General features: G+C 45.2%; 2 protein-coding genes across 3 annotated transcripts in view; one reads left to right on the forward strand and one right to left on the reverse strand.

The window, feature by feature from the left end:
* The first annotated feature begins 30 nt into the window (after positions 1–30).
* Positions 31–15360, forward strand: abcg8 (ATP-binding cassette, sub-family G (WHITE), member 8). Of its 2 annotated transcripts, XM_021576364.2 has the most exons (14): positions 31–163; positions 4331–4435; positions 7062–7209; positions 7890–8128; positions 10606–10738; positions 10993–11262; positions 11983–12142; positions 12285–12377; positions 12517–12716; positions 12822–12898; positions 13859–13916; positions 13998–14126; positions 14343–14470; positions 15044–15360. In XM_021576364.2, exons 1-14 carry the CDS (start codon positions 92–94, stop codon positions 15179–15181), a joined length of 1950 nt encoding a protein of 649 aa, XP_021432039.2. In that variant the 5' UTR covers positions 31–91; the 3' UTR covers positions 15182–15360. The 2 variants fall into 2 exon arrangements, with proteins under 2 accessions (XP_021432039.2, XP_021432037.2); XM_021576362.2 differs by having other exon boundaries at positions 13859–14126.
* Positions 15361–17406: 2046 nt separating this feature from the next.
* Positions 17407–19086, reverse strand: part of lrpprc (leucine-rich pentatricopeptide repeat containing) — a 72798-nt gene continuing 71118 nt past the window's right edge. Inside the window, exon 38 of the mRNA XM_036956116.1 lies at positions 17407–17665. Coding sequence (XP_036812011.1) covers positions 17588–17665 — 78 coding nt within the window. The 3' untranslated portion in view covers positions 17407–17587. The remainder of the gene's footprint in view (positions 17666–19086) is intronic.

Genomic DNA, 19086 nt, shown 5'->3' on the forward strand with positions numbered 1-19086 from the left:
CAGGGAGACATACAGACTCAGAACCAACCAGGCACATGGGGCACTGACCCCTATATCAGAACTTCCACCACCGCCTACAACTCTACAAACCATGTATACTGGAGGGACAGACAACAGGCCAGATCCAGAGACAGGGATCGTTGCCGGTGGCCACCCACAGACGGTGAGTCAATGACGATCTACAGATCAGCTCTGACCTTCAACACAGGTATAGTAACATGGGACAGGACATGGGACAGGCCGAGAAACAGACTGGGAAAAGATTAGTTCTTAGGTTCATTCACTTGTTTTTTTTCTATATGTTTGGGTTTAGTTTAAGTTTCTATGATTTCCGTCATTGACTCAATGAGCTGTGTAAGGCCATAAGCAAACAAGAAAATGCTCATCCAGAAGCGGTGTTCCTAGTGGTCGTTGACTTTAATGCAGGCAAACTTAAATCAGTTAAACCTCATTTCTACCAGCATGTCACATGTGCAACCAGAGCAAACCACCTTTACTCCACGCAAAGAGATGTATACAAAGCTCTCCCTTGCCTCCCATCCGGACACTAATCCGGACGCTTATAAGTAATCCCGCTATGCCCGCAGACGAACCATCAAACATGCAAAACGTCAATACAAGACTAAGACTGAATCCCACTACACCGACTCTGGCGCTCGTTGGATGTGGTAAAGCTTGCAAGCTATTATGGACTACAAAGGGAAACCCAGCCGCGAGCTGCCCAGTGACGCAAGCCTACTAGACGGGCTAAATGCCTTTTATGCTCGCTTCGAGGCAAGCAACACTGAAGCATGTACGAGAGCACCAGCTATTCCAGATGACTGTGTGATCACGCTCTCAGTAGCCAATGTGAGTAAGACCTTTAAACAGGTCAACATTCACAGGGCCGCGGGTCCAGGTGGATTACCAGGATGTGTACAACATTTTCAACCTCTCCCGGACTGGGTCTGTACATGTTTCAAGCAGACCACCATAGTAACTGTGCACAAGAATGCCAAGGTAACCTGCCTAAATGACTACTGCTCCATATCACTCACATCTGTAGCCATGAAGTGCTTTGGAAGGCTGGTCATGGCTCACATCAACACCATCATCCCGGACACGCTAGACCCACTCCAATTTGCATACCGCCCCAACAGATCCACAGATGACGCAATCTCAATCGCACACTACACTGCCATTTCCCCCTGGACAAAAATAACACCTATGTGAGAATGCTGTTCATTGACTACAGCTCAGCGTTTAACACCATAGTGACCACAAAGCTCATCATTAAGCTAAGAAGCCTTGGATTGAACACCTCCCTCTGCAACTGGATCCTGGACTTCGTGACGGGCCGACCCCATCTGGTAAGGGTAGGCAACATCTGCCACAAGGATCCTCTACACGGGGCCCCTCAGGGGTGCGTGCTTAGTCCCCTTCTGTACTCCCTGTTCACCCATGACTACGTGGCAAAGCACGATTGCAACACCATCATTAAGTTTTCTGACGACACAACGGTGGTAGGCCTGATTACCGACAACGATGAGACAGCCTACAGGGAGGATGTCAGAGACCTGGCATTGTGGTGCAAGGACAAGCACATCTCCCTCAACGGGAGCAAGACAAAGGAGCTGATGGTGCTACAAAGGAAAAGGAGGGCTGAACACATACCCATTCACATTGTCGGGGCTGTAGTGGAGCGAGTCGAGAGCTTCAAGTTCCTTGGTGTCCACATCACCAACAAACTATTGTGGTCCAAACACACCAAGACAGCCGTGAAGAGGGCACGCCAAAGCCTATTACCCCTCAGGAGACTGAAAAGATTTGTCATGGCTCCTCAAAAAGTTCTACAGCTGCACCATCGAGAGCATCGTGACTGGTTGCATCACCGCCTGGTATGGCAACTGCTCGGAATCCCACCGTAAGGCGCTACAGGGGTAGCGGCAACAACATCTCCTCCCCGCTGATCCTCAACACTGGGGCCCCACAAGGGTGCGTTCTGAGCCCTCTCCTGTACTCCCTGTTCACCCACGACTGCGTGGCCACGCACGCCTCCAACTCAATCATCAAGTTTGCGGACGACACAACAGTGGTAGGCTTGATTACCAACAACGACGAGACGGCCTACAGGGAGGAGGTGAGGGCCCTCGGAGTGTGGTGTCAGGAAAATAACCTCACACTCAACATCAACAAAACTAAGGAGATGATTGTGGACTTCAGGAAACAGCAGAGGGAACACCCCCCTATCCACATCGATGGAACAGTAGTGGAGAGGGTAGCAAGTTTTAAGTTCCTCGGCATACACATCACAGACAAACTGAATTGGTCCACTCACACAGACAGCATCGTGAAGAAGGCGCAGCAGCGCCTCTTCAACCTCAGGAGGCTGAAGAAATTCGGCTTGTCACCAAAAGCACTCACAAACTTCTACAGATGCACAATCGAGAGCATCCTGGCGGGCTGTATCACCGCCTGGTATGGCAACTGCACCGCCCTCAACCGTAAGGCTCTCCAGAGGGTAGTGAGGTCTGCACAACACATCACCGGGGGCAAACTACCTGCCCTCCAGGACACCTACACCACCCGATGTCACAGGAAGGCCATAAAGATCATCAAGGACATCAACCACCCGAGCCACTGCCTGTTCACCCCGCTATCATCCAGAAGGCGAGGTCAGTACAGGTGCATCAAAGCTGGGACCGAGAGACTGAAAAACAGCTTCTATCTCAAGGCCATCAGACTGTTAAACAGCCACCACTAACACTGAGTGGCTGCTGCCAACACACTGACACTGACTCAACTCCAGCCACTTTAATAATGGGAATTGATGGGAAATGATGTAAATATATCACTAGCCACTTTAAACAATGCTACCTTATATAATGTTACTTACCCTACATTATTCATCTCATATGCATACGTATATACTGTACTCTATATCATCGACTGTATCCTTATGTAATACATGTATCACTAGCCACTTTAAACTATGCCACTTTGTTTACATACTCATCTCATTTGTACATACTGTACTCGATACCATCTACTGTATCTTGCCTATGCTGCTCTGTACCATCACTCATTCATATATCCTTATGTACATATTCTTTATCCCCTTACACTGTGTACAAGACAGTAGTTTTGGAATTGTTAGTTAGATTACTTGTTATTACTGCATTGTCGGAACTAGAAGCACAAGCATTTCGCTACACTCGCATTAACATCTGCTAACCATGTGTATGTGACAAATAAAATTTGATTTGATTTGATTTTGATTTGATACAGAGGTTAGTTTCGTACGGCCCAGTACATCACTAGGGCCATGCTTTCTGCCATTCAGGACCTCTATACTGTACTAGGCAGTGTCAGAGGAAGGCCCCAAAAATTGTCAAAGACTCCAGCCACCCAAGTCATTGACTGTTCTCTCTGCTACCGCACGGCATGCGGTACTGGAGCGCAAAGTCTAGGTCCAAAAGGCTCCTCAACAGCTTCTACCACCAAGCTATGAGACAGTTGAACAATTAATCAAATGGCTACCCGGACTTTTTGCATTGAGGCCCACACACTGCTGCTACTGGCTGTTTATTGTCTATGCATAGTCACTTTACCCTTACCTAGATGCACATATTACCTCAATTACCTCGACTAACCTGTACCCCCGTACATTGACACGGTGCCGGGACCCCCTGTATATAGCCTTGTTATTGTTATTTTATTGAGTTACTTTTTTTACTTTAGTTTATTTTATAAAGATTTTCTCAACTCTTTCTTAAAACGACATTGTTGGTTAAGGGCTTGTAAGTAAGCATTTCACGGTAAAATAGTATTTGAATATTCATGCTACTCTAGAGAGGTGGCAAGCATCTGCCTATCTGTCTCTAGGCTTTTTAAATGACATAATGGTGACATGTAGCTCTGTTTGGGTGGGCCCGGGACAGGCTGGAGGTCTCCTATACGGTTTACCAGTATGCTATATAACCTTTAATCAAACACCGCTCAGTTTAGGATCCGTTTATCTGGAATCATAACTAATCACTTTTATACAGGAGTCATCAGAACCGTCCGATAGAGTGGTGATTAAATCCATCGTGGCCAAAAAAATGAAGCCTCTAAAGATACACCAGTATTCTTAGATTTGCTGAGACAAATGTCTGGCAAAATATACTAAGAGAAATACAAGGGTTTATTACCATAGTAAAGAAGGTAAATGGATGCCAGTGAAGATATAGTTATGATGTGTGAATGGCCCTCTGATAAGTGAATGGTATGTGTACACAGTACAAAACTGAGTAACTTCTTTACCACTTCCTCACTCAGTAACCTACAGTAACCTCTACTCCTTCTTTAGAGAGGAGACACTGAGCTGTTCTCCTCTTCTGAAGAGGACAGTAGCCTGTACTTCACCTACAGTGGAGGTCGCAATGAGATAGAGGTCAGCAACCTGCACTATGAGGTAACAACACCTTTCTCCCACTCTATTCTTTCTCTCTACTCTTCCCAATTTCCCTATGCTCCTTATCACTGACTGGATCAGTCTCAGTTCTGCCTGCCTTTCACATTCTGTCAGCATTGTAATAAAGCTCGCTAGACCACCTGAGAGGTGGGGCAAGTACTGGATAGAGCAGAGTAGCTGTGAAGCTGCCACCACCTTTGTTTGACCGGTATGGTCTGTCATCAGAGGATAAGACACAACAAAACTCAACACAGATATAGCAAAAAATGATCTTTATTAAATATACAATTTCATATTTTATGAAATGCTAGGCTGCCTGTTAAATTCCTGTAGTCTCTGTAACCCAATCAGGATTGCTGCAATGACCCTAATAAGGTGGAAGGCACACAGGCTATTAAGTGGGGAGGCAAGTAGCCTAGTGGTTAGAGAGTTGGACTAGTAACTGAAAGGTTACAGATTGAATCCCCGAGCTGACAAGATACAAATATGTCGTTCTGAACAGGCAGTTAACCCACTGTTCCTAGGCTGTCATTGTAATTAAGAAGTTGTTCTTAACTGACTTGCCTAGTTAAATAAAGATATATTTGTTTAAATAATGTGCGATAACGCACTAAAACGTGACACTACACACACACACTAGTGAGATATACACGTTAAGGATAACTGATTGGGTTACAAGGTTTTAGTACTACTTCACTGCAAACCGGGCCAAGCCCAATGAAATGTAATTGTACAAACATGCACATTTTCTGCACACAGGGGCATAATAGCCTACACACAGTCCAGAGACCCAGAGTCACAGTCCAGAGACCCAGAGTCACAGTCCAGAGACCCACACCTGATAATAAAGACATAGACCACCCCCCCCCCCCCCCCACCCACCCCTCACACACTTTGAGCTACATGGTCTGCAATTCCGTTCGACCCACATAACCCACACTTTAAAAACTATACATTTAAAAAGACTAGGCCGATGAAAGAGAACATTGACATAACATTTAAATGTAACTTTTAAAAATGCCTAGCTCTCCCAGCTGATGGGATAGCTAATTAATTTGCATGTCCAAGAACACGCTACAACGCAAAACGTAGTCTGTTCTCAAAAGCAGGAGAGGTGGCTCGCACTCTTACCGACCGCACTATTTTATCCGATTCCCCAAATCCCCCCTCACTACCTGTCTTCATCACCCGCTGCCCTACCCAGCAGCGAATGACAACGTCTCCCCGTTTAAGGTGAGTGCAATGCGTTATCAGGACAGAGAAACCACACATACAGTATACTGATATGGAGCACTCCAAATGAAGGACAATGGACACATTTACAAAACTCCTAAAGTGATGGTTATAAAATGAACCAAAATTTGTTTCTCACAAGTGTAGCAGGTTGGGAACTCCGCAAACAACGTTTCCACTCCGAGAATGAGAACAGTAAAGGACTGTAATACCTGCAGTAACAGAAATGTATGTAACCAAATGACGGGGATAAACAGTACATTTACAAGGCCTACTGGTAGCATGTAACGGGGAATTGGGCAAACAATGTACACAATCAAACAATGAATGTGCTAGAATTGGCGGGAGACAGCGGAGCACATTCTAGAGGGCTGTGTGCATTCCTCCCCTTCTTCTTGACTCAACATTTTGAATGATATTCACACATAGTAGATGCTTTTCACTGACAAGCGCAACTCAATAATCAGCTAAGCATATTGCCAGGCATAGGCCTACACACTTGGGATTTGAAGCAATCCACAGCTATTTTTTTTTAAAGAGCTAATGATCCTCTGTGGCTAAGTCAAGCTCTCTGGTAAAGTATTTTGAATTATTTTATTTTAACATAAGTAATTATATAATTTGGGCAAAACATCAATGTACTTTAGGGGATGGCAGCATCCTAACAGTGCACTGTGCACCCGACAACTTTCCTTTCTAATTCGCAAGCGGCTGAAACCAGAGATCTGTGTAGAATGACAAGTTGCTTATGTCTCCACCCTAACAATGCAAGTAGTTTTCCCAAAGGCGGTAATGCAGGCGATAAGCTTAGGTCTGCATATGATACCCATAGAAACGCATTGGACTTATTCAGGACCGATTTTGGCGAGTGAGCTTCCTCCGCTTCCTCTCTGCTGAAACTGGCAAGCGAAACAGCACCCCTTTGTCTTACAATATGTAGCCCATGTATCTGATGCTGTCTGGACAGAAAAAGTATGACATGCTATACCCTTTGTGTCCGGACAGCATCAGATACAGGTTCGACACATACAGAGACAGAGGGGCGCTGTTTCACTCGCTCGGATGCTTTATCTGAGATTGATACGTCTTTCTCTCGGATGTGCGTCTTGGTCAATCTTTCTTTCCGCGTGCGTCTCGGTCAAATAAATTCTGAATATTTTATTTGGATGGGCAAGGAGGTACGGTAGGGCGGTCCAGGCCCCGCCCATTACGCCGGCCCTGCTCTGCAAGCAATTAGTTTACATTTACATTTTTGTAATTTAACGGACGCTCTTATCCAGAGTGATTTACAGTGGTTCATGATTTAGTGATGTCCTCCCTTACAAGCAGTCCCACAGCTTCACCACAGTATCAAAAAGTCTAATGTGTGTGTGTGTGTGCCTGTGTGTGTCAGGTGGACACAGCTGCTCAGATCCCGTGGTATGAGAAGCTCTCAGAGTTTAAGATGCCCTGGGAGATGAAGGGAGACAAGCAGACAGCCATAAACAAACTCAACCTGCGAGTCTGCAGTGGCCAGATGCTGGCCATCATCGGCAGCTCAGGTACATACACAGCTACTCTCCACAGGAGGCAGCACTAATCTTAGCTCTGTTTCGTCAACAACTGGCTGTACTTCTACATGAGAAAGATAGGATTCAAGATCATTTACTCCAAATGATAGACAGCACAGTAGGCCTAAAAAAAGAAGTGTTTTAGGTAAGGGGTTAATTGTTACAAATAGTACAATTTACCCCCACTGCAAATCTTGTGAGAAAATACAACAATAATTATTGTCATCCACTATACCAATCAAGACCTCTTCTTACTGATAAAAATTATATATTATTAGATATATGGGGAATGTTCCACAGGTCAATATTCAAAAAAGAGAGGCGGCAAGAATATTTCGAATTCAGCCTGAAAAGCAACAGACATATTTATGGATTTAAGCAAAACTTCCCTAGGCATGTAGATACACTAACCAAGCAGAAGCAAATTGAATAAGAGCTATCTAAGCGGTTTCTAATGTGAGTTATTTATTTGTTGCTTTGTGCACTGTGTTACTTTGTGCCCAGTCTCGCCTAGTTACAGTTTGTTCCAATATCCAAACTAGCATATCACTTCGAATGCATTCCCAATACATAGCTTAATCTAGTGTGGATATTCCCCAAACAGTTATGGTCTGATGATGACTATGCAAAGATATGCCCTATAGCCTCTTTCATATCCTGTCCCTCCACAGGTTGTGGAAAGACCTCACTGCTGGACGTCATAACGTGTCGTGATGAGGGTGGCTCCATGACGTCTGGCCAAGTGCTTATCAACGGGCAACCTAGCAACCCAAAGCTGGTGAGGAAGACCATCGCCCATGTCCGCCAGGACGACCGCCTGCTGCCTCACCTTACTGTGAGGGAAACACTAGCCTTCGTGGCTAAGCTACGGCTACCCACAAACTTCAGCCAGAAACAGAGGGACCAGAGGGTAAGCATTGGTAAACTTCCCAGGTCATGTCACATGGGAAGTTATAGCAGTGTTCTTCCCAATCCCAGGGATTCAGAGGGTGTACAGGATTTTGTTCCAGCCCAGGACTAACAGACCTGATGTTCTGTTCCAGTCCAGAACTAACAGACCTGATGTTCTGTTCCAGTCCAGGACTAACAGACCTGATGTTCTGTTCCAGTCCTGAACTAACAGACCTGATGTTCTGTTCCAGTCCTGAACTAACAGACCTGATGTTCTGTTCCAGTCCAGGACTAACAGACCTGATGTTCTGTTCCAGTCCAGGACTAACAGACCTGATGTTCTGTTCCAGTCCTGAACTAACAGACCTGATGTTCTGTTCCAGTCCAGAACTAACAGACCTGATGTTCTGTTCCAGTCCAGGACTAACAGACCTGATGTTCTGTTCCAGTCCAGAACTAACAGACCTGATGTTCTGTTCCAGCCCAGGACTAACAGACCTGATGTTCTGTTCCAGCCCAGGACTAACAGACCTGATGTTCTGTTCCAGCCCAGGACTAACATACCTGATGTTCTGTTCCAGCCCAGGACAAACAGACCTGATGTTCTGTTCCAGTCCAGGACTAACAGACCTGAAGTTCTGTTCCAGCCCAGGACTAACAGACCTGATGTTCTGTTCCAGTCCAGAACTAACAGATCTGATGTTCTGTTCCAGTCCAGAACTAACAGACCTGATGTTCTGTTCCAGTCCAGGACTAACAGACCTGATGTTCTGTTCCAGTCCTGGACTAACAGACCTGATGTTCTGTTCCAGTCCAGAACTAACAGATCTGATGTTCTGTTCCAGCCCAGAACTAACAGATCTGATGTTCTGTAAGTGCTGGGCCAGAACAAAAGCCTGCACACCATGAGAACCATCAACGTTATCCAACAATGTACACTGAACAAAATTAAACGCAACATGTAAAGTGTTGTTTTCATGACCCGGAATAAAAGATCACAGAAATGTTCAATACGCACAGAGCTTATTTATCTCAAATTTTGTGCACAATTTTGTTTACATCCCTGTAAGTCTTGTAAGTTCTTATTTGCCAAGATATTCTATCCACCTGACAGGTGTGTGGCATATGAAGAAGCTGATTAAACAGCCGGATCATTACACAGGTGCACTTTGTGCTGGGGACAATAAAAGGCCACTCTAAAATGTTCCGTTTTGTCACATAACGCAATGCCACAGATGTCAACATCGTTTTAGAGAATTTGACAGTAGGTGCAACCGTGCTCACAACTGCAGACCACGTGTAACCACGCCAGCCCAGGACCTCCACATCCGGCTTCTTAACCTTTGGGATCGTCTGAGACCAGCCAACCGGACAGCTGATGAAACTGTGGGTTTGCACAACTGGTGAATTTCTACACAAACTGTCAGAAACCATCTCAGGGAAGCTCATCTGCGTGCTTGTTGTCCTCACCGGGGTCTTGACCTGACTGCAGTTCGGCATCGTAACCGACTTCAGTGGGCAAATGCTCACCTTCGATGGCCACTGGCACACTGGAGAAGTGTGCTCTTTAAGGATGAATCTTGGTTTCAACTGTACCGGGAAGATAGCAGACAGAGTGTATGGCCGTTGTGTGGGCAATCGGTTTGCTGATGTCAACGTTGTGAACAGAGTGCCCCATGGTGGCGGTGGGGTTGGTATGGGCAGGCATAAGTTATGGACAACGAACACAATTGCATTTAATCAATGGAAATGTGAATGGACAGAGATACCGTGATGAGATCCTGATGTTCATTGTCGTGCCATTCATCCGCCGCCATCACCTAATTTTTCAGCATGATTATGCACAGCCCCAGCCCCAGTTCTTCCATGGCCTGCATACTCACTAGACATGTCACCCATTGAGCATGTTTGGGATGCTCTGGGTTGACGTGTACAAAAGTGTTTTCAAGTTCCGGCCAATATACAGCAACTTCACACAGCCATTGAAGAGGAGTGGGACAACATTCCATAGGCCACAATGAAAAGCCTGATCAACTCTATGCCTCTACCTTAAAAAAAAAGGTATCTGTGACAGATGCATATCTGTATTCCCAGTCATGTGAAATCCATAGATTAGGGCCTAATTTATTTATTTTTATGACTGATTTCATCATATGAGCAGTAACTCTTGTTGCATGTTGCTTTTATATTTTTGTTCAGTGTAGAACTTAAGTAAAATCATAAACAAGCTCCATACACTCTTAGAAAAAAGGGTTCTTCAGCTGTCCCCATAAGATAACCCTTTTGGGATAACCTCTGTGGAAAGGGTTCTATATGGAACCCAAAAGGGTTCTACTGGGAACCCAAAATGGTTATTCAAAGGGTTCTCCTATGGGGACAGCCAATAAAACCTTTTAAGTTCTGGATAACACTTTTTTTTCCTCTAAAAGTGTAGGGAATTATGTTAATAACACTTCAGCTGTTTGTCATGTGACTGTGGCTGCACTGCCTGTATAGGTGGATGACGTCATTGCAGAGCTGCGTCTGCGACAGTGTGCCCACACCCGGGTGGGCAATGACTTGGTGAGAGGAGTGTCTGGGGGAGAGAGGAGGAGGGTCAGCATCGCTGTGCAGCTGCTCTGGAACCCTGGTGAGATCTAGAATGAGGGAGAGCAAGTAATGAAGAATGCACCAATATGACTTATTTTGAAATTGGTGGATATGCGTTGATATAATCCAGATGAAGATGTTTGCTCCCCTCAGTACTGTAATTAACATAGGTACATTTATTTTATGCAATGTTACTGCACCTGTACTTTTAACTACTTCATAGTATCATTGTACCCAGATCCCTGTATTGAGCACAGTAAAAGGCACTAATCTTATCTCATTCTCTGTGTGCAGGTATCCTGATCCTAGATGAGCCCACGTCGGGGCTGGACAGCTTCACGGCCCATAACCTGGTGATCACTCTGTCCCGGTTGGCCCGGGGGAACCGCCTGGTACTGCTGTCCATCCACCAGCCACGCTCAGACATCTTCCAGCTCTTTGACCTGGTGGTCCTGCTCTCCTCTGGCTCAGCCGTCTACTGTGGGCCCGCTAAAGACATGGTTCCATACTTCACAGCCCTGGGACACCCCTGCCCCCGCTACTGCAACCCCTCCGACTTCTATGGTAGGTTAAGGTAAGGGATATACTGTGTGTTGGGTGTACTGTATCAACGGGGCGGCTGTGGACACCTCAGCATACACATCTCCAAGGATCTGAAATGGTCAAACCACTCTGACACCATGGTGAATAAGGCTTGACAGCGACTCTTTAACCTCAGGAGGCTGAAGAAATGTGGCCTGTCCCAGAGGGCTCTCACAGTGTTGTACAGGAGCACCATCAAGAGCATACTGTTCTGTCGGGCTGCATCACAGCCTGGTATGGCAACTCCGCCGTTGACCGCAAGGCACAACAATGGTGCGTTGGACTGAGCATACCACTATGCTCAGTCCAACGCACCATTGGGTGCCTGTCCTCCAGGACACGTACAACAACCAGGTGTTGCAGGAAGACCAAGAAGATCCTCAAGGACCTCAGCCACCCGAGCCACGTCCGGTTCTCCCCGCTTCCATCACTCAGTATTGGAGCATCATAGCAAAAACTAACAGACTGGCCAATAGCTTGTACTCCCAGACCATCAGGCTGCTGAATAGTCAGCTATCTGTTCCCCATGTTCCTCCCCCCTTTGACACAGATGTTTACCCTGCCAGAAGCCCAATGGACATGTATCATGCTGAATAGCCACCACTACTCCCTTCTAATCTAGAAAGGGGAAATTGTGAAGTCAGTTGAGTATATCTGAATATGTGTGTGTACCTGTGATCATGCGTGTGTCCATCCCCTCAGTGGATCTGATCAGTATAGACCGGCGCAGCCCAGAGAGAGAGGCTGAGTGTCTGGAGAGGGCCAGGGTGCTGTCAGCCCAGTTTGTGGAGAAGGTGAGAGGGACAGATGACTTCATGTGGAAGCCAGAGGAGCCAAGCACAACCCTGGAGGCCATCACGGCGTGAGTCTCGCTTATGAAACCTTCTGAGACCTTCTCAGAGACCTTCTTAATGTGCTCTTTTTAATGCATCACATTAAACATCTTCTTTTGCTTTACATCATTGCAACAACCAAGTGATTCTGTTTGTCTGTCCCCGACACAGCACTCAGTCCGCAACTCAGGAGGAAGTGATCACTATATCCAAACAAAAGGACCGCCTGCCAGGCCGACTACACCAGTTCACCATCCTCATCAGGTAAGATGATGATGCACTTGGGACATTCTGTCTCAGTTTTCTGAGAAATCTTCCATTCACATACATCTTAAGATAGGATTAATCCCAGTGATCTGAGAGAAGAAACTGCAGTAACGGTGAAAGTGCTTCCTCCTCACAGGCGGCAGGTGCACAATGACTTCAGAGACCTGGTCACTTTGCTGGTGCACGGCTTCGAGGCTCTGCTCATGTCTCTGCTGATTGGATTCCTGTACTTCGGGGCGGGGGAGGAGCGTCTGTCGATCCAGGACACAGTCGCCCTGCTCTATATGATTGGAGCTCTCACCCCATTCGCCGTGGTCCTGGACGTCATAGCAAAGTGTGAGTGGCAGCCACAGTGACCAATCAGAGTGCTCAGTTGAGAGTGAAAGAATCCATCATGAGCCAATGAGTGTTGTTCCTTGTGTAATATTTGGACATCCGCAGGTCACACAGAGAGAGCCATGTTGTACCATGAGCTGGAGGACGGCATGTATAACGTCACATCCTACTTCTTTGCCAAGGTAACAGTTCACACCACTACCTCTTCACACTATTTCAGGGTTCCCCAATTGGTGGCCCGTGGGAGATTTTATTTGGCCCCCCCAAGTTTTCTGAGCAAAAAATAATTACGTAAAAAAATATACTAATAAAGTATAGATATATATATAGTTTTTGTTGTTGTAAAATCACCAGGAACTCAATTCAAAGTAATTTTAATTTCTGACTTTTTATTTAATTAGGCAAGTCAGTTAAGAACAAATTCTTATTTACAATGACGGCCTAGGAACAGTGAGTTAACTGCCTGTTCAGGGGCCGAATGACAGATTTGTACCTGGTCAGCTCGGGGATTTGAACTTGCAACCTTCCAGTTATTAGTCCAACTCTCTAACCACTAGGCTAACCTGCTGCCCCTGGGATTGAATCTGTTCCCAAGTATTCCCACGCATAAATAGAGAGGTGTGACCGTATCCCACCCAATGTAGTCAAGGTTTGAAATGATTCCGCTTCTGTCAAATACGCCGTTTGGGCTTCTTGCAATTTACAAATGATTTATAACTATGTTCTGCCCCCTGACCATCCGCTCAAGAAAATAATCGGCCTTTGGCTGTCCTGGTCCTCTGTAGCTCAGTTGGTAGGGCATGGTTCTTGCAACGCCAGGATAGTGGGTTAGATTCCCGCTACCACCACGTAAAATATTTATGCTAAATGCCAAAGAAAGAAAGACAGTGGTTCTCAAAATGTTGGTTTACAGATGAACCAGTAGGGGTCAGTATAGGACCATGCTTGCCTGACCTCAGTGAGGATTTCATACTGCTGTGTAAAAACCCTGCAAACAGGACACACATTTTTCACAGTGACAAAAGCAATGTAGCCACAGTATTTACATGCTATGTAAACTGTGGTCCAGTGTAAGCGGTTGTTAGTGAGCATATCAGGTCATGTGAAGCAGAAAGGTAAATGTGTGCTTATGTCTCACCCAGGTCCTGGGGGAGCTTCCGGAGCACTGTGTGTTCACGTTGGTCTACGGCCTACCCATCTACTGGCTGGCTGGCCTGAACCAGGCCCCGGACCGCTTCCTGCTCAACTTCCTGCTGGTGTGGCTCATGGTGTACTGCAGCCGCAGCATGGCTCTGTTTGTGGCTGCAGCCTTACCCACCCTGCAGACATCAGCCTTCATGGGCAATTCTCTGTTCACTGTGTTCTACCTTACTGGAGGCTTCGTCATTAGCCTGGAGAACATGTGGTTAGGTGAGGAGGACACAAGTGTCTGCTCTGGTCCTCGTACATTTGCTGCATTCTAGGCCTTTTTTTAATGAAGATTCAATAGGGCCACATGCAATACCAGCAATCCCAATCCCTTAGAAACATGACAGTTTACATGAGCATGACAATATGGAACCCTCTATCTTGTGTGTAACGTGTTCTCTGCAACATCTGTGACCTCTGACCTGTGTCTCTCCTCAGTGGCGTCCTGGTTCTCCCATGCCTCCTTCATGCGCTGGGGCTTTGAGGGCATGCTGCAAGTCCAGTTCAGGGGACTCAAGTACCCTGTCTCCATCGGCAACTTCACCTTCAACATCGATGGCATACATGTGAGTCATTAGATATATAGCTCTCCAGTGTGAAATGACTACACTTCCATCATGACTGTAGATACATAGATCGTGCTGATCTTTTCTCATCATTACAACTCCCAACGGGAGTGACACAGCCTGGGATTGAATCCAGGTTGTAGTGACGCTGCAACACTGCGACGCAGTGCCTTAGACCGCTGTGCCACTCAGGTGGCCTTAGCAGATGCTTTCATCCAAAGCGACTAAGTCTTTTTTGTAAACCTTTATTTAACTAGGCAAGTCAGTTAAGAACAAATTCTTATTTACAATGATGACCTAACCCGGCCAAACCCTAACGACGCTGGGGCAATTGTGCGCCGCCCTATGGGACTCCCAATCAGGGCCGGTTGTAGTGATGCCTCTAGCACTGAGATGCAGTGCCTAAGACCACTGCACCACTCGGGAGTCCATAAGTGTACATGCACTTATGTATGAGTGGCCCTGGGAATCAAACCCAATATCCTGGAATTGCAACAACATGCTCTACCACCTGAGCTACAGAGGACCAACCATATAGTATAATGAAATCTTTGACCTTTTTTTTCTGTCCAGGTGGTGGAAGCTATGGATATGAACCAGTACCCCCTCTACTCCTGCTACCTGGTTCTCATTGCTGTCGTAGTGGGCTTCATGCTGCTCTACTACCTATCACTCAAATTCATCAAGCAGAAGTCCAGCCAGGACTGGTGAAACCATGGTTACAGAAACCAGTCTCTGGCCTCATCCTAAACGGACTGTAAAACTAACCAATGCTCGTTTCAGTACCACCCTCTGCCATTTGATGGCAGCAAAGTACTGCATTCTGTGTAAATTAGTTTCAATGAGGGATTTAAAAAAAAATCTTGGCAAATGATTTGAACGCCACTCAAGCTTTCACATGTTCCATTTTACATATTTTTTTTCTCATTTTTGTTTTTACAGTGCTTAATCTTTTTTGTATATGTAAGGTTATTAACAATATGTGTACCAGTAGAAAGTCTAGTAAAAGCTAGTGAGAGGTTTAGTAAAGTCACACTGAAAAGGGGTTGGTGGTGTTGTAGTTTGGTAGATTATGTACGTTTTGCACGGGTGCAAAAGCCTGATAAAATGTACAGCGGCCATGTTTTAGATTGAAGGATTAAATCAACTGAAGTACATCCGCTTGAGGTATGTTCACATTGTGCCCCTTACTACGATTTCAGCCATGTAATCATACCCAGTCTAATACTGCCATGGAATTAACCGGTCCTCCTTACATACATGTATGCAATTTAAGGGTCAAGAGTTGAGATCTGAGGGATATTGAAAATTGGCATAAGAAAAAACTAATATTCTTAATGCAAGTTGATAAGAGGTCAGTGAGTATCTTAGACTAGTCATAACTGTGTGTGTGTGTGTGTGTGTAAGCTTTGCACATCTGGATTTGGGGATTTTCTCAAGCTCTGTTAAATTAGATGGGGAAGCGGCAGTGAACTGCAATCAAGTCTTTCCACAGATTTTCAATGGTATTCAAGTCTGGTCTTTGGCTGGGCCACTCAATGATTTTCACATTCTTGCTCTGAAGCCATTCCAGCATTGCTTTGGCTGTATGCTCAGGATTACTGTCATGTTGGAACCTAAATCTTCGCCCTCCAGTCTAAGGTCGTTTGCACTCTGAAGCAGGTGCTCAAGAATTTGCCTATATTCAATGTTGCCTTTATCCTTACCAGTCTCCCAGTCCCTGCCACTGAAAAGCATCTCCATTGCAAGATGCTGCCAACACCATGCTTTACGGTAGGTATTTGACGGGTGATGAGCTGTGCCTGGTTTTCTCTCAGACCACAATCTTTCACCTTATGCTCAGTCTTTTACGTGCCTTTTAACAAACTCCAGGCATGCTGTCATGTGCCTTTTAACAAACTCCAGGCATGCTGTCATGTGCCTTTTAACAAACTCCAGGCATGCTGTCATGTGCCTTTTAGCAAACTCCAGGCATGCTGTCATGTGCCTTTTAGCAAACTCCAGGCATGCTGTCATGTGCCTTTTAACAAACTCCAGGCATGCTGTCATGTGCCTATTAACAAACTCCAGGCGTGCGGTCATGTGCCTTTTAACAAACTCCAGGCGTGCTGTCATGTGCCTTTTAACAAACTCCAGGCGTGCTGTCATGTGCCTTTTAACAAACTCCAGGCGTGCTGTCATGTGCCTTTTAACAAACTCCAGGCGTGCTGTCATGTGCCTTTTAACAAACTCCAGGCATGCTGTCATGTGCCTTTTTCTCAGGAGTGGCTTCAGTCTGGTCACTCTCCCATAAAGGCCAGATTGGTGAAGTGCTGTAGTCTTGTCCTTCTGGCAGCTTCTCCCATTTCAGCCAAGGAACGTTGTCAGTCTCTACAGCACTGTGTTCTTGGTCACCTCTTTGACCAAGGTCCTTGTTGCCCGGTTGCTCAGTTTGGTCAGACGGCCAGCTTGAGGCAGTCTGGGTAGTTCCACATTTTTTCAATGATGGAGATTCCAAAGATGACACTAGAAATTGTTTTATAATCTATAGTTTCGGCTCTTACATGCACTTTCAACTGTGGGACCTTAGACCAGTGTTTCTAAATCATGTCCAAACAATTTAACTGGCCACATGTGGACTTCAAGTTGTAGTGAAATATCAAGGATGATCAAGGGAAATTGGATACACCTGAGCTCAATTTGGATTGTCATTGCAAAGGGGTGTGAACACCTATGTAAATTTGATATTTCCTTTTCAATACATTAGCAAACATTTCTAAAAACATGTTTTCACTATGTCATTATGGGGTATTGTGTGTGGATGTTTGAGAAAAAAATATGTATATTTTTTGTGGAATAAGCCAAGGTGTATGAATACTTTCTGAAGGAACTGTAGATGGATACCTACATGTACACCGTTTCCCCTTGAAAAGTGTCTCCAGAAAAAAAAGTGTCCGTCTAGTTCCTAACATTTATTGCATAAATACTTCTGTACATCAATTTTAATCATCATAAATCAACATGGAGGACAGACTAACATCCAGTAATACTTCCACAAGATCTGTTTTCACAGCTTATAAAAAAAAAAAAAAACAACAAAACAAAAAAAGGACAGAATGAAGAAGAGTAGCGACAGTCTTATTCCTCCACTGCGGTGCTCGGCTGTGATCCCTTGGATTTCTCCTTCAACTTTTCTGCATAAAACTTAAACGTCTCCTGGAAAGAGGGAGTCAAAGAAGAAAAGGTCACCCAATAGTTGCAGTTGAAGTCGGAAGTTTACATACAACTTAACCAAATACATTTCAACTCCGTTTATCACAATTCCTGACATTTAATCCTGGTAAAAATTCCCTGTTTTAGGCCAGTTAGGAACACCACTTTATTTTAAAAGGATGTGAAATGTCAGAATAATAGTGGAGATAATGATTCATTTCAGCTTTTATTTCTTTCATCACATTCCCAGTGGGTCAGACGTTTACATTCACTCAATTAGTATTTGGTAGCATTGCCTTTAAATTGTTTAACTTGGGTCAAAAAGTTTCAGGTAACCTTCCACAAGCTTTCCACAAAAAGTTGGGTGAATTTTGGCCCATTCCTCCTGACAGAGCTGGTGTAACCAAGTCAGGTTCGTAGGCCTCCTTGCTTGCACACACTTTTTCAGTTCTGCCCACACATTTTCTATAGGATTGAGGTCAAGGCTTTGTGATGGCCACTCCAATACCTTGACTTTGTTGTCCTTAAGCCATTTTGCCACAACTTTCGAAGTATGATTGTCCATTTGGAAGACCCATTTGCGACCAAGCTTTAACTTCCTGACTGATGTCTTGAGATGTTGCTTCAATATATCCACATCATTTCCCCTCCTCATGATGCCATTTATTTTGTGAAGTGCAGCAAAGCACCCCCACAACATGATGCTGCCACCCCTACAACATGATGCTGCAACCCCTGAGCTTCACGGTTGGGATGGTGTTCTTCGGCTTGCAAGTCTCCCCCTTTTTCCTCCAAACATAACGATGGTCATTATGGCCAAACAGTTTTATTTTTGTTTCATCAGACCAGACAACATTTCTCCAAAATGTACAATCTTTGTCCCCATGTGCAGTTGCAAACCGTAGTCTGGCTTTTTTTTATGGCGGTTTTGGAGCAGTGGCTTCTTCCTTGCTGAGCGGCCTTTCAGGTTATGTTGATATAGGACTCGTTTTACTGTGGATATAGATACTTTTGTACCCGTTTCCTCCAGTATCTTCACACGGTCCTTTACTGTTGTTCGGGGATTGATTTGCACTTTTCGCACCAAAGTACGTTCATCTATAGGAGACAGAACGCGTCTCCTTCCTGAGTGGTATGACGGCTGAGTGGTCCCATGGTGTTTATACTTGAATCCTATTGTTTGTACAGATGAACGTGGTACCTGCAGGCATTTGGAAATTGCTCCCAAGGATGAACCAGGCTTGTGGAGGTATACACATTTTTTTCTGAGGTCTTGGCTGATTTCTTTTGATTTTCCCATAATGTTAAGCAAAGAGGCACCGAGTCTGAAGGTAGGCCTTGAAATACATCCACAGGTTCACCTCCAATTGACTCAAATTATGTCAATATGCCTTTCAGAAGCTTCTAAAGCCATGACATTTTCT

The sequence above is a fragment of the Oncorhynchus mykiss genome, chromosome 20 (genome assembly GCF_013265735.2).
Source record: "Oncorhynchus mykiss isolate Arlee chromosome 20, USDA_OmykA_1.1, whole genome shotgun sequence".
In the NCBI taxonomy this organism is placed as follows: Eukaryota; Metazoa; Chordata; class Actinopteri; order Salmoniformes; family Salmonidae; genus Oncorhynchus; species Oncorhynchus mykiss.

Bases quoted from the DNA above. Each gene is read 5' to 3' on its own strand.
- abcg8 (XM_021576362.2), top strand. From the start codon at position 92: ATGTATACTGGAGGGACAGACAACAGGCCAGATCCAGAGACAGGGATC. The intron at 8,129-10,605 runs GTAAGCATTGGT...CTGCCTGTATAG, and splicing joins AGAAACAGAGGGACCAGAGG to GTGGATGACGTCATTGCAGA. The intron at 10,739-10,992 runs GTGAGATCTAGA...CTCTGTGTGCAG, and splicing joins GCAGCTGCTCTGGAACCCTG to GTATCCTGATCCTAGATGAG.